Raw genomic sequence first — 15,149 nt, 5'->3', positions numbered from 1 at the left:
GTAAGTATTATTTTAAAAATTTTAGATTTTTAGATTTAAAATTTTATTTTTTTCTCATAGCGAATCCGGGTCACTCGGCAAGTTATAAATGTAATTTTCAATTTTGGTAAGTAAAAATATAAATGAATTATTATTTTTTTTGTTTAAAAGAGTGAAATAATCAAATCAATCACGAAAACCAATAAATTGTTCATTGCACCATATTTAATTTGTGTACACTGGTTTAATAGTTATTGGTTTATTATAAAAAAAAAATAATATTATTATATTAGGCTGATGGTTTTGTTTTATCAAAATTTTTTTAAATATATGTTTAAGTATTTTTAGTGATGGAGGTAAAATATTTAAATATAATGTTTTAATAATTAAAGCGTTTTATTTATAAAGATTTATAAAGAATATTTACAATATAACGTTTTGGAATGGAATAGCATTATTATATATTACAATAATATATTAATATAATAATATCTTAAGTTTATTTTCAATCTAAGTGTGCATGTTTTTACGATGTAAAATACTAAATTGTTAAAATTTCTCCGTCTAGTGCAGTTATGCTGCTCCTATAGCGTTACTGTGAATTCCATAATCGGTTTAAGCCAGCGGTTCCTAATCTGTGCGACAAGTTGTCTTCACGAGGGCGCCGCACTGCCGTAGAATGTTATAATTCTATTTTTTTTAGGGAAGGGTACTGTGTAAACCCCATATTTCAAAAAAGAGCGACACGAGCCAAAAAAGTTTGGGAACCGCTGATTTAGTCTATAAATATATCTATGGCTTAAGCCTTTTGCTGGTAATAGTCATAGACGAAAATGCCGGAGTCGGTAAATTCAAAATTGCGTCCCACAAAAAAGGTCATACTTACTTATATACTACGTAAATTGCGGCCCATGGACTTTTAAAACATACGTAAATTGCGTCTCGGGTATATTTGAGATGTACGTAAATTGCGGCCTGGGATTTTCCGAATTCCGGTCGGTTACTCAGTTGTATACAATTTAAAGATAATTATTAATCTTTGAATGATCGATGTAGATAATAATAATATGTTCACTAATATAGTAATATAATATATTACTAGCAGTCAGTGTGCATTTGATCGAAGACTTCACGCTCGAGGTTTTACGATGATCTACAGTCTATATGCAGTCTACAGTTTACATTTTTTTCCAATTTAATAAAAATGGACGTTATGAAAAGCGAAAGGAATAAAACGTTGAAAGTAGTATAGATGGTTTCGAATATTTTATAATAACTTATATATACCTATATATGAATAACTGTGGGAGTCGGGTACATAACTACATAATGAATCTGATTTGATTAATTATGAATTCATTTCATTGATGCCGATTTTTTTTTTAAATAATAGCAGTATTATTAATACAGTATAAAACTATAAAATATCCTGGACAAACCGTCTTTGTTCAGAATAGTTTTAAATTAGTGGCGGCTCGTGGCTTGGACGACGGGACGATCGCACCCCCTACTAAAATTAATTAAAAGAAGAAAATTTATTTTTTTTTTTAATTCTATAATTTAAAAAAAATAATTTTTATTAAAACCTAACTTAAATTTCTAGTATATTTTGTCGTATGCGAACATTAAATTTGTTTCCCTTAGATACCAGGAGCATATGGGTACGCTGGTACGCATGCACACACGAGCAGTGTCTGGACGACCGGCAGCGTCGTCCAGACGTAATATTCTGAATACGTACATTTTAACCGATGGCACCGCAGTCGAGTGCGTGCGGGTACGTTTTAGCTGCGAACTTATTGCGGGGTCTGGACGACCGGCAGCGTCGTCCATAAAGAAAAATATTAGTGTTTATTTTTAAAATTAACCGTATACGCTCGTTGTTATCGGTTGCTAATCGCTATTGTTATTGTCGATTATTATCTTGAAACATTTTTATTATTTATGACACTTTAATAATAAAATAATATATACATGTATACATGCGTGTACATTTGAACTGCGGTCTTATATACGCGTTTTTGACGACTGGCAGCGTCGTCCGTGATATAATTATATATAATTATAATATTATTTTCATTTCTATTTTCTTCTGCGGCCTGCGAGGCTGCGACTAGTAGGAAGCGGCTAAGATTGTCGTCATTGCATACATCTTATAACTTGTAAGTGAACAATTTATTATTTTTTTATTTTAATTACCTATTTCAACATGTCAAATAATGTTATAATAAATGTTTCATTTTATTATTTTCATTATACTTAATTTGACAATTTGTTATATCTATGACTAGGGGGCAGGGCATTAATGTATTATATTTAAAGTCGCACCCCCATCACCAGCACCCACGAGCCGCCACTCTTCTTTGTATTCAATGATATTATATCTATATATATAATATATTTTTTTGTGTGTCTGCCATCACGTTTTGAGGCAATAAAAGTGCTTTGAATTTCGGCTTCAGTACCTCGTTCGATCAGAAAGTGAATCTAGTTGGTACTTTTGGGGGGAGGGGAGCAAAAGTAAAAAATTCTCAACATTTTTCTTAATAATCGGGATAAACAAACTAAAAATTTAGGGGAGAGGGGACGAATTATTTTCGACAAAATCGATTTTGGTTTTTGATGTACCTATACCTATCTATCTACCTAACCTTAAAGCAAATCACCATAGATAAATGCGATTTTCACCGAATGTTTATATAAGTATATTCTATCCACCATGCAATTTTAAAAAATTTTCGACTTAAGTTGAATTATTCATAGGTATTTGCAATTTTCGATCATTATTAGTTTTTTTTTAAATTAATATCGATAAAAATTTATTTGTTAGGCAGAAAAGCTTGAAAATTTAATACAAGGCTCTTAACATATTTTTACAATAGCAGTTGAAAAATAAAATAAATTCATATCCACAATTTTTTTTTATAAGCATTCAAAGTTTGAATTTTGACAAAATACGTAAAAATCACGAAAATTCACAAATTATTTTAAGCTAGAAATTCATAGAAAATTTTCTTTTTAAATCTAAGATTTGAAAATTTAATACAAGATTCCTTAAAAGTTTTTCAATCTTCATCACAAATAAAAAATCCACCGGAAATTCAAATTAAATTTTTATGAGCATTTGAAATTTAAATTTTTACAACATTAGATTTTCACATTTAGCAATTTTCTTATTTTGGTGTAACTCTAAAAGTTTAAAACAAATGACCGCAGATACTTGAAATTTTCACTGAATGTTTATATAGGCATTTTCTATATTTAATAAGATTTTCAAAATATTTTGATTTGTTTTGAGTTGTTTACTGACATTTTAATTTTTCAACTTTTAGATTCTGAACGAAGTGATGAATATATTGATTTTATAATGATGTGTTTTTTTTTTTGTTTATGTTTATATTTGTGTCTGTGTACAGCATAACTAGTCGAAATAATGCTTCAATTTCAAACTTTGGGGGTGGTTTCCGATGTAAAAGTGAATATCCTTGGTGCATTACAGTCAAAAGTAATCATTTTCCAACAGTTTTCAAAAAAATCGAGAAAAACAAAAAAAAAATGACAGAAAAACGGAAATTTTTACGCAAAACCAGTTTTCGACCAAATCGATTTTTTTATATGGTTGTAATTCAAAAACTAACCACTGTAAATACTTGAAATTTTCACCAAATGTTAATGTTAGTGATATATATATACAGTTTAATTTTCAAAAATTTTCTACTTTTTTTGAGTTATTTATAGACCACTGAAATTTTCGATTTTTTGAGAATTTTTTTTTGAAGTGTCGGTAAAAAAATGTTGGATGACCAAAAAAACTTGAAAATTTAATACAAGGTTCCATATGAGTTGTTCTTATTGTAGTTAAATAAAATTAAAAATCATTGGGTTCAATTTTTTTTTATAAGCGTTTATAGTTCAAATTTTTATGAAATTTATCAAAAACGCGAAAATTTGTAAGTAATTTGTAAGTTGAAAAATCATAAATTTTTTTGCGTTTATAACTAAGGAATAAAAATACAAAACTAAGTTTGGCATAAGTTTTCCTTCAAGTAGCTATAGAGAAAACTCTAAGCATCGTTATAGGAAAAATTTTAAGTGCGTTTGAATTTAAAATTTTTACGAAATAGCGTAACGATTTATCCTGAAACGATTTTAAATATTTGTTATTATTCAAAAAGTATAAGTCGTAGATACTTGAAAATTTTATCAGTTATTTAGATTGGCATTTTCTTTACATGATTTAATTTTCAAAATATTTTGACATTTTTTGAGGTATTTATAGACAACTGAAATTTTCAATTTTTCTGAAAAATTTTTTTTGAAGTGTCGATAAAATTTTTATGGCCCTATCAAAATACTTGAAAATTTAATACAAAGTTCCTTAAAAGTTGTTCTTATAGTGATTAAAACATTATAAAAATACATATGCACGTTTTTTTTTTATTAGCATTTGAAGTTCAAATATTGACTTAATACGTAAAAATTACGGCAATTTTCAAATTATCTTAGATCGAAATTCATAAAAGTTTTTCTTTTTAATTCTAAGATTTGAAAATTCAATACAAGGCTCCTAAAATATTTTTAGAATAGCAGTTGAAAAATAAAAGAAATTCATAGTCACAATTTTTTTTATAAGCATTCAAATTTTGAATTTTGACAAAATACGTAATTATCGCAAACATTCGCAAATTGTTTTAAGCTAGAACTTCATAAAAAATTTTCTTTTTAAATCTAAGATTTGAAAATTTAATACAAGATTCCTTACAAATTTGTCAATCTTTATCACAAAAAACAATGTCCACCGGAAATTCAAATTAAATTTTTATTAGCATTTGAATTTCAAATATTGACAAAAATTCGTCAAAACCATGAATATTTGCAAATTATTTTGTAGTTCAAAATTCATAATATTGTTTGTATTTATATCTAAGGTTATACAATTTAACACTAAGTTTTCCTTCAAATAGCTATAGAGAAAATTTGAATCGTCATTATAGGAAAAATGATTTGAGCGTTTGAGTTTTAAATTTTTATGAAATCGCGTAATGATAACGAATTATCCTCAAACCAGGTATTCGTATATCTATGATAATATAAGGTATTATGAATTATGATAACTACATGCAATGTTTTTGGAAAAATTGATTAACCATGCCTTATGAAAAATGCGTCTTAATTGAAAAATAAAAAACTTGTTTCAAAATAGAATATATGACAATATTTAAATATAATATATCCTAGACTGACAAATCATCTCCGTAAAGGATCGTTTTTCGTATACAATGATACCTATAATTGCATTCAAATTTAATCCCATCCATTACAGTAACCTACTGTACAGCAAAGCGACATCCACGACTTACCCGCTTTTTTTTCTATAAATATCGATAAAAATGTATTTTTTGGGTACAAAAGCTTGAAAAATTAATTCAAGACACCTAACATATTGTTACAATAGCAGTTAAGAAATATAAAAAAATACATATGCACGATTTTTTTTATAAGCATTTGAAGTTCAAATTTTGACTAAATACGTAAAAATTACGGCAATTGAATCATTGGATTCAAATTTAATTCCATCCATTACAGTAACCATCTGTAACCTACTGTACAGCAGAGCGACATCCACGACTTACCCGCTTTTTTTATACTTATAAATTATAGCACCCGCAGTATTTATATTCAAAGATGAGTCAACTTCTACTAAAGATTAAGTATAATAATTTGTTTCTATATTTATATCATTATATAAATACTAAAAATGTCCTTTTTTTATTCAATAAAGATTAAAGGATGATACAATGTTATTCTATTCAAAACATTTTTAATTTTACTACCTAATTTTAAAGTTAATTATTATCCCCGTATTTAAAAATATCTGACCGTCCTACGTCATGTTCATGACTATAAAAGACGGAATTTGTATCTTGAAAAATAAACAGTTATTCATAATAATTTTAGTATTTACTATTTTTAATTTATCTCAACAAATTAAAAGTAATAACACGATCATAATAAATCAAGTAATGTTGTATTTCAGTTTCTACTGTATTGGTGCCTACCTACATAACCGATGGCAAACCGACGTCTATAGAAAATAGAAGTGTAGTAGACTATAGCTATAGCGTGTTTACCAATAAGTTCAACAGTATAATAATAATCGATAATTAGATTGCCGTATACACAGCATTACAGCAATATTATCCACGCATGATATCGCATTGGAAATTTGGAAACATAATAATATTATTATTGGTGACTTAATGCATCGATACGAAACGTTCAACACGTACGTACAAAAATAAAACCGATAAGTTATTATTTATTTATAACACCGTGGTTCCCGATATCATTTATTAGTTATTAGGTATAGGCACTATATAGACTGAAGGCGCGATCAAACAGTGAGCGTGATGCCGTATCAGTGGGGTACGCACTACGCAGACAACGGGTGGGCGCGATCCGGTTGTACATTATAAATATTTCACAGAGACCGCGCGGGCCGCGGGCAGTCCGTCTTATGTTTGAATGCGCCTTTATAATAATATTATACCTATATGTACTACAAGTGAATGTGTTGCGCAGCCCATATTCCACAAGAAATGGGCGTGGTTTGACCGTCTGGAGCGGTGTGCATTATAGATATCTTAAAACGTGTACTATTTGATACCAGTTGTATTAAAATTACAATGCATGTTATTATATGGTAGATATAGACGGAGAGCTATTATTATTATTAGTACTCCGTTCACCGTTGTTCGATCTTCAATGTTATACGCCGCAGACCGTCAGACTGATTCATGATTGGCAGTATTGACTATTGGCACTTTTCACTGATATAATATGTTGCTCTTCAATAGATCATAAACATTATTCTTACATCATCTGTGTACGTTAACACGTATGATCCCGTCTATAAGTTATTGATGTGTTTTGTCGCTTATTTAAATTGTATATATTATTGAATTCTAACTAGTTTACTACAGGCGTCAAAGTCACATTGCCGTGTGCGGGTAAGAAATCAGAATTTTAAATTTTAACAATATTTGTTTCAGCTGTCAATTTTTTTTTTCTCAAATTAACCTACGAAAACGTAAGTGTTAAGCTCCTCACCAACTACCGTTGCCCGTTGGTAATTGGGTTATCTTATGACGTATCTATTTATTAGTGATTTCTATTCTATATTCTTCATTAGGTTAATGTATATAATATATTTTGTACATAACAATGTTATACCTATATTACCTAGGTTTTAACAGTAATAACTGTTTACTTTATGATTTATATGATTCTCTTTGTCATAGTAGAGTTGAATAATCGTATAATTTTTTTTTTTAGCTCCAGTTTTCCACTATTTTGTACATTAAACGTTCCTACTTATTTTAAGCTTTGGACACGCATCATCATTCAGCACAATGGAATTATTGTAAGTACCTAACTAATAAATTATTACTTAAATGTTATTAGCCTTGTAATTCTATATAAATTGTTTTGATTTAAATAGATTTAAATGTTCAACTATTAAGATTTTTAAAAATATTTCTTGCAATCGAAATTTGTTTATTCCAGAATTCCTTATCATATGGTACTAATGTTATTACATTTTGTTATATAATTTACAGTTATGTTTAATCCTTGCTTGAATTTACTAGCTATATTAAAACCACAAAAATTAATTATGTTATAACTGTTCATGAAATTATAATTGCACCATTAAATTAAGAGAACACTGTACTCGCATGTCCTATCTCCTTCTTACAAACATACGACATAGCTAATTTGCTTTGAACCAAGCCATATTTGTGTTGCTTTAATATTAAGAGTGAAATTACCTATTAACTTAGGTAAGAATATTATAAAGTGTATGCTTTTATTGATATTTTAGTTTTAAAGTGAGATAACTTTGTAAGCCTTTATAATTTTTATAAGAGTATTTAAATCAATGTGGACGACCTTACCATTAAATTTGATAAGAGATCAATTTACTAAAACAGCGGTTCTCAAACTGTGCTCCGCAAAACCCTTGATGCTCCGCAGTGGCTTACCTAGAGCTTCATTCGTAACACCACAACAAATTTAAAAATTGTTTGTTATTTAAAATGAATATATATTTTGTGAAGACTTAAATGCCATTATTCACCGATATATTTACTGTATAAAATACCGATAGGAAAATTGTAAATTAAAATTAAATATTATTTTTTCCAATTCTTTTGATACTATTGTTTCACCTTTATTCATAAATATAATTTTATTTTGACTCCTGTATGCATACATTTCATGTTTATTATACTTCATAGAAGATAGAACACAGGCAGATAATAATTAACGTTAAATGGGAGCTCCACAAGAAACTTCTACTTAAAAGAAGGCTCCAAGGCTAAAAATGCTCATCATTTTCCAAGAATATAGAAATACCTTGATTTAATTTGAATGATCATTTTGGAGCATGCGCGTATCTTGGTATAAGCCATGAGTAGCAAAAATATAATGCAGTATATAGTAAAAGGGAAGCTATTAGTCATGTATTACATCTAAAAAAATCTGTGCTTAAATAACCTGCATTATATTTCAAACTAGAGCTCCTGACTTTCCAATTAATTAACATACCTACTGTACAATATACATTAAATTCAAGAGTTTTTAAATTGAAAAATAAAAAAATAAAATATTGAAATTAGATCATTTATTAATAGTTAATAGGTTTTTTGAATTATTTCTAACTAATTTTTAAAACTATTGCACTTAAGTACTTAAAAATAAATAATAAATATACATTGTACTTTTTTAATCTCAAGTTTTGATACATGGGCAGAGTATAGACAAACATAAGTGAAACATACCGAGAAATTAGTAATGCTAATAGCTCACCATGTTTGCCGCATAAACCAGTGACCATATTATCACTGGCAGCATATTGGCGTGCTCCATTCTAAGTAGATAGATAACTATGATTCAAATCAAAGTGAAAGGAAATATTTTCTTGAAAAACCAATTTGTATCTTACTCATTGTCAACCTACAATTTTGTTTTATAATACGTTAAAGTTTGACGTATTTTTCTGTAAAATATTTAATATGTTTTTTGAATCTTTTGTTTCTGTTTTATTTATCAAATCTACTATATAGAGAATTGAAAAGTTTGTAAACCTATCATTTGTCCTCGTGCCAGGGGTGCCCGTAGAATAGCTGCACAATGGGTTTAAAATTAAATTTATGCTTTTCAAAAAATATCTATCTTTGTATAATATGTGTATTAGAGCTAAACTGCCTAACCTTGTATTACCCATTCTAGATCTTACTTATGTTTTAATACAACACAAAAAATTATTAACAGATAATATGTATGTATAATATTAATATTTGATTTCATGTACACATACGACATACACAATAAATAATAATAATATTTAATATTAATTATTAATTACAATTTTCATTTCTATCGCTTTGACTTCATTTAAAGTGTCTTTCGCTGCAAATGGACATTTAATTTCTAATATAGAATTTTCACCGTCCAATCCATCTGAAGAACAAATATATTGCATACAAATTATTAGTTTAAAATTATGAAATAAAACAGTTAACAGGAACTGCAGCTAAGAATTCCTTGTACAAAATAGTCCACATTTGCACGTGCACATTATAAAGAGTTTCAAATTTAGCTTGTGCTAAAGGTTCCATAATTTGAATACCATAAGTTGTTTGTTTACACGTTGTGTTTGGCCTGTACAATAAGTTTGTATATTTTTCACTTTTGTTTCCTGGGACTACTTGTATTTTTTCTCATCTTGCACATCTCACCAAAATTTGACACTGTTAGCCTTTTTTCTTTCATTGTGCCGATCATTACTTAGACTTTGTTCTCTTGTTATATATTCTAAGTCTTCTCTATTGACTTGTCTAATTGTTTTAAAAATGTTTTTTTCTTTTCTTTAAATTGTTGTCGCTAATTAATCCATCTAATGGTTCAGTGAGCCCATAATCAGCTTCTGGACCACTATACTTTATCATTGGCTTTTTTCGTTTTCCACCTTCACAAAAAAGTTTTCTTCTTTTCATAACAGTGTTTTTCCGTTATCTTTCAATATTGGACATGTATCGTTTAGCAGTTATTAACTTTAACAGTATTATAAATAATAAGCGAAAACTATTATGAAAATAATTATAATAGAAATTATATTATGAATGGTTTTTTTTAAATTTTAATTAGCTCTTAGTGTAAAACTATAATAGCTCGACAATTATATGTATGAATGGTTATAAATTATAATTTATCAGGACTGGTGGTTTTAATTTTTTTATGTAGTTTTCTATTAATTTTTTGAATTATACAATAGAATTACTGCTTCCACTCGGGTTTTATAATTTTTATTTTTATTTTTTGTGTATAATTAATACGTTTTCCGCCATCATAATTGTACTATTCAATTGTTGACATTTTCAATTAAACTATCAGCGTGTGTGAATAATCTGTATACAACATAATTTATACTTATCATCATTTTAGATTGTTCTGCCAATGGAACAAGATTTATTTCGCCAGATTTTGTCCCCAAACAAAAATAAACAGCACAGTTATTGTGCTGTCCTAATCTATGGTGCGGACTATTTGAAATATCATTTCAAAGTTCTGAAATCAAAATTTATAATATATTTTACATTCAATTAAATTAAGTAAAAAAATTATGATCTATCTGCAATATTTGTTTGAAATGGTATACTAGACTCAATGTAATGTTTAGTTGCCTTTGTTATATCTAAGCGGAATCTAACAATATTTGTTAAATTATACTTCCTAATTGAAATAGGATAGTTCGTCTGTTTTGAAATTTCTGATAACTTTGTAGTGTAATTTCTGAGTAGATGATTTTTACATTCAATTTTCTTTACTCTAAAATCATTTCCATACGGCAATACCTCATTTAAATGCTTACTTACGGAACTATCACTGTCACCTATAAAACTATAGGACAAATATTATTATTGCTGTTGTTTCTAATTTTGTAATGCCCTGGAGTCCAAATGAATCGAATGTCTTTGTTTAATTAGAAAGAAGGCCATACATTTTTAAAACCAATGGTTCTGTTAGTATTTTGGATTATAGATTAGCTTAGGCACTGAGTGAGTTAGAACATATGAATATATTTTATACCATTGGTCTCTAAAACTAATTGGGCTCCTTTTAATAGTGCTAGATATTCATCTGTATAAATACTGCTTAAATTATTAAGTTTTAACAGTTTAGTTATGTTAAGGTGGACTACTGGAAGTCCTTTACCTTTACAGTTTTAGATGCATCAATGTAGATTTGAGTACTGGTATTTGAACTGTATATTAGTTCATTAAATAAATTATTACAAATAGTATTTGGTATCAGACTGTTTTCTCGTTGATATATTTGATTTACTTTTTATTGTTTTGATGTAACCTAATTATTAAGGCATTATTTATTGAAAAAAATTGTCTCTATTTTTTTTCTGTAGACATTTGGCACCAGAAACTAAAGACTTTCATTGTCCATTTAATGTAGCGCATACAATGCCACAAAAGACATTAACTAAGCATTTGACAAGATGCCCGGATAAACCACCCAATTTTAAGCATTGTATCTACAATTTATCACATGTAATGCCTGAAACAGAATTGAAGGTAAAATATAAAATAATACTTATATTTTTTAATTATGTGTAATAGGTACTCATAAAAATTTAATATAAATTTTAGAATCATGAAGAAAATTGCCCAAATCGAATATTAATTGATGTAGCTATTTATGAAACAGAAGATATGACACGTCCAAAATCGAATGTAGAAAATGCACCATCAATAAAGTATGAAGAATCTTGGGATGGTGTAAGTATATTTTATACTGCTATTGGAGCTGGGTTATAGGTAGCTAGTTAATGAAATTTTTATTTTATTTTTTGTTATTAATAAAATATTCAGTGTCTTCTTAAACTGGTCCATAATGTTCTTGTTAACATAATGTCTATAGCTATAGGTTTTTCAAAAACTATATTAGGTGATCTATAAGAATACCTCGATGAATACCTCTTCTAGACTTATTAATTAGATTATAATATAAGATTGACCAAAACAAAAACTTATACATTTATTTTTTTAAGTTGGAACAAACCTCTGAAATCTTTAAGACCATCAAAACCAAAACAGCATCGATGAAAGCAACTCATAACATTACAAGATCAGAACGTAAACAACATCGTGTCAATTTACACGAAAATGATGTTAATAATGTAAATATTCTATATATTAGTATATACTAACAAAATATTTCCTAGTGGCTTTGTTTTTATCTTATTAACTTTAATTCATTTATTTTAATATTTATTTGGATCATTACACTTTGATACACAATTTATTATTATTATTTTTTTTAACTGAATTTTTCATATTCTCGACTATGATTAAACATTGCAATTGGTTAACATACATAATACTTTAATAACATATAATTTATTAATGTTTAGATGTGTTATATTGGTTTTTTTTTAAATCAATAAAGCTTGTGAGAAAAGAAAGTAATGATTTTCATTTTTGTCTTAATTTACAAGCTGGGATTTAGATGATATTTTTTATTTCTAATGTACTTATTATTCTAGATTTATCATAGTGAAGTGATAAGAATTTTGAAATCAGATTCTATTTGTCATATAGTCAACTATAGATCAACTTCACCAAATTTTTATTTTTTGCTTTAACATTGAAATATAACAATTATTATAAATTCTAATAACTAAATAAATTTTTTTTGGTTTTAGGAATATAAAATCAATAATGTGAGAAAGTTTATCTCTATTAGACAAGGGAAAAATGCATATTGATTTATTAAATTAATTAGTATAGTAGTAATAGAACTCATCAGAATTCTTATGTTAGGTTAGGTTAGTGATGAACCAACTCAGAAAATTGCCACATAGGAGTTATGAGGACACCACATCCGTAAATATTGTTTCAAAAATATACAACTCAGCAAAAAGTGTTATGCACGGAAAAAATTAACTGTTTGTGTTTATAATAAAATAGCAGCCAAAATTTGACAATATATCAGGAAGAATTTATCTCTACTGAAGTGTCTTGATTTTTTTGATTATATAAATACAATTATATTATAAGTTTGAGAATATAAGTTTTTTATTTTTTATTTAATTATTAAAAACTATTAGTTAGTGTTATCAAAAAAGTAAAGATGCTACAGTACAGATAAGGTAGAATTTTGGAAAGTCTACTATAAATACAGAAGGATTAAATTTTTCCTCGCAAAACAGTTTTTTGTGTTGTTTGTTTGTAGGACGAAAACAACTAGTGTTGGTGTGGCAGCCTCTTAATAATTATTCATGGATAATTTTTTACACAGCAATTGCATGCATATTTCCATTATTTTTATTTTTTCTTATTTTTCATTTTCTAATTGTTTAGGTTGATAGAGATGGAAAGAAACTGCTGAATAAGAAAATGGATACAAAACCATTATTCATTGGAAAGAGACCCAACACGTAAAACCAAAAGGATAAAAGTTTTGATAAATTTGACAAAAACAAACAAAAAGAAGATTAAACTTATTTAAATAAATTAAATAATAATAAAATTGTACACCACAATTTACTTTTTCATATTTTGATTGATATTAAATAATTTATTTTTTATCAAATCAACTTAGTTAATCATTTAATAATTTACTTATTCTTTTTGTATTAAAGGTATTTTGTTAATGTATCTTTTGTGAGATTATAGGGTTTTTAAGGCCCTATAAACCACCCACGACTCAAGGGGAGCACTTGAGTGGTGGCCTGCAAGCCGCACCGCGTGTTGACCCGAAAGCCAAGTCGGTGGAACTTACAGGTTTTAGTTCACGCATCAACAAATGAATGTTGAAGATTTATATAAAAAGAAAAGGGAAAACAATACTTTAAATAATAAGAAAGAGCTAGTAGGGTAATCATTGGGTTTTATTTTACAATGGCACAAGTGCAATAAATAATAAGATTTTTTAAAAATAATATGGGTATGGCAATTACAAAGTAAATATAATATAATGAATATAGTTGGGCACATGGTAATTACAAAATAAATATAAAAAATGAATAATATTTCGGCACATGGCAAGTGCATAAGGAATGGAATAGATAAAAATACGAATAATAATGCTACGGCTCTGACGAGCGGTTACCGAGCACATAATAGTCATCATATGTCGGTCTGACATACATACCTATAACATATTATACATTTACACATAATAAAGAATTGAACCATGGCTCCGCATGACGGTTACTGGGGCACCTCTTAGGAAAATTGGAGTGTGCATAAAAAAAAAAGAAGCGATGGTGATACATAATCAAAATGAAAAAAAGGGGAATGACTCGCAGCGGTCCGTCACGACACGTCGTTATCTTGTAGTATTTCATAGACATCCTGACAATATATAATAAAAATAATATTAATAATATGATATAATATTATAACAATCAAAATCGAGGTCAATACCAACCATACATTTCGAGGGGAGGTTGAATCCCTACCCCCCTTTATACGCCACTGATTCTATTAAAAGAGCCTCTAAATTCTATGACTTTACACTATGAATGAACAATGTTTAACATCTAAATTTTTGTATTACATTTTTTCTAATAGTGTATACAAAAAGGAATTGTTACTATTAAAAAATATTAAAATATTTAATAATATATTGTTTTTTTTTACCTAATACTTTGTAATTTGTTTTAAATTCATGATATGTGATAATTTCAGTTAAAATTTAGGTTTATTAAATTTTCTAAATGTTGTGTACCACTCATTGTTATTTGTTTGCTGATTGGGTTTTATTTACCTAATAATAATTTTGAGTAAAGCGCTCATAATTTTTATCATTTCCATTCCCAGAAGTATAGATCTTGTGTAGTTACTAGTTTGCTACCTACTGCTTACTGTGTTGGTATAAAATGCTGTCTACTGATAAATTATTACATTCATAAAATATGACATACATTATATATTATCACAGTAAAGTACCTACAACTTAAGTCATTTAGACAAATAACATTAACGGTCATACAACACTAAATACTCTTTATGATAACTTTTAATTATCCATCAAGATAACGTTAATTTACTTTTACTCTTATAATGTACAATAATTTATAATATTTTAAA

The 15,149-nt window shown here is 27.6% G+C and overlaps 1 protein-coding gene across 1 annotated transcript; it reads left to right on the top strand.

Annotated features, from left to right (window-relative positions):
- The first annotated feature begins 6,567 nt into the window (after positions 1 to 6,567).
- Positions 6,568 to 13,647, top strand: LOC107168343 (uncharacterized). The gene is made up of 6 exons (XM_015517721.2): positions 6,568 to 6,989; positions 7,315 to 7,402; positions 11,462 to 11,627; positions 11,703 to 11,831; positions 12,104 to 12,232; positions 13,416 to 13,647. Exons 2-6 carry the CDS (start codon positions 7,392 to 7,394, stop codon positions 13,494 to 13,496), a joined length of 516 nt encoding a protein of 171 aa, XP_015373207.2. The 5' UTR covers positions 6,568 to 6,989; positions 7,315 to 7,391; the 3' UTR covers positions 13,497 to 13,647.
- Positions 13,648 to 15,149: the final 1,502 nt, after the last annotated feature.

The sequence above is a fragment of the Diuraphis noxia genome, unplaced genomic scaffold (genome assembly GCF_037042655.1).
Source record: "Diuraphis noxia isolate RWA-SAM2 unplaced genomic scaffold, SU_Dnox_SAM2 contig0001, whole genome shotgun sequence".
NCBI lineage: Eukaryota > Metazoa > Arthropoda > Insecta > Hemiptera > Aphididae > Diuraphis > Diuraphis noxia.
This window is presented reverse-complemented; position numbering and strand designations above follow the sequence as displayed.

Excerpts from the sequence above, each read along its gene's own strand:
- LOC107168343 (XM_015517721.2), top strand. Across the intron at positions 11,628-11,702 it reads TGCCTGAAACAGAATTGAAG|AATCATGAAGAAAATTGCCC; the intron begins GTAAAATATAAA and ends TATAAATTTTAG. Across the intron at positions 11,832-12,103 it reads ATGAAGAATCTTGGGATGGT|TTGGAACAAACCTCTGAAAT; the intron begins GTAAGTATATTT and ends TATTTTTTTAAG.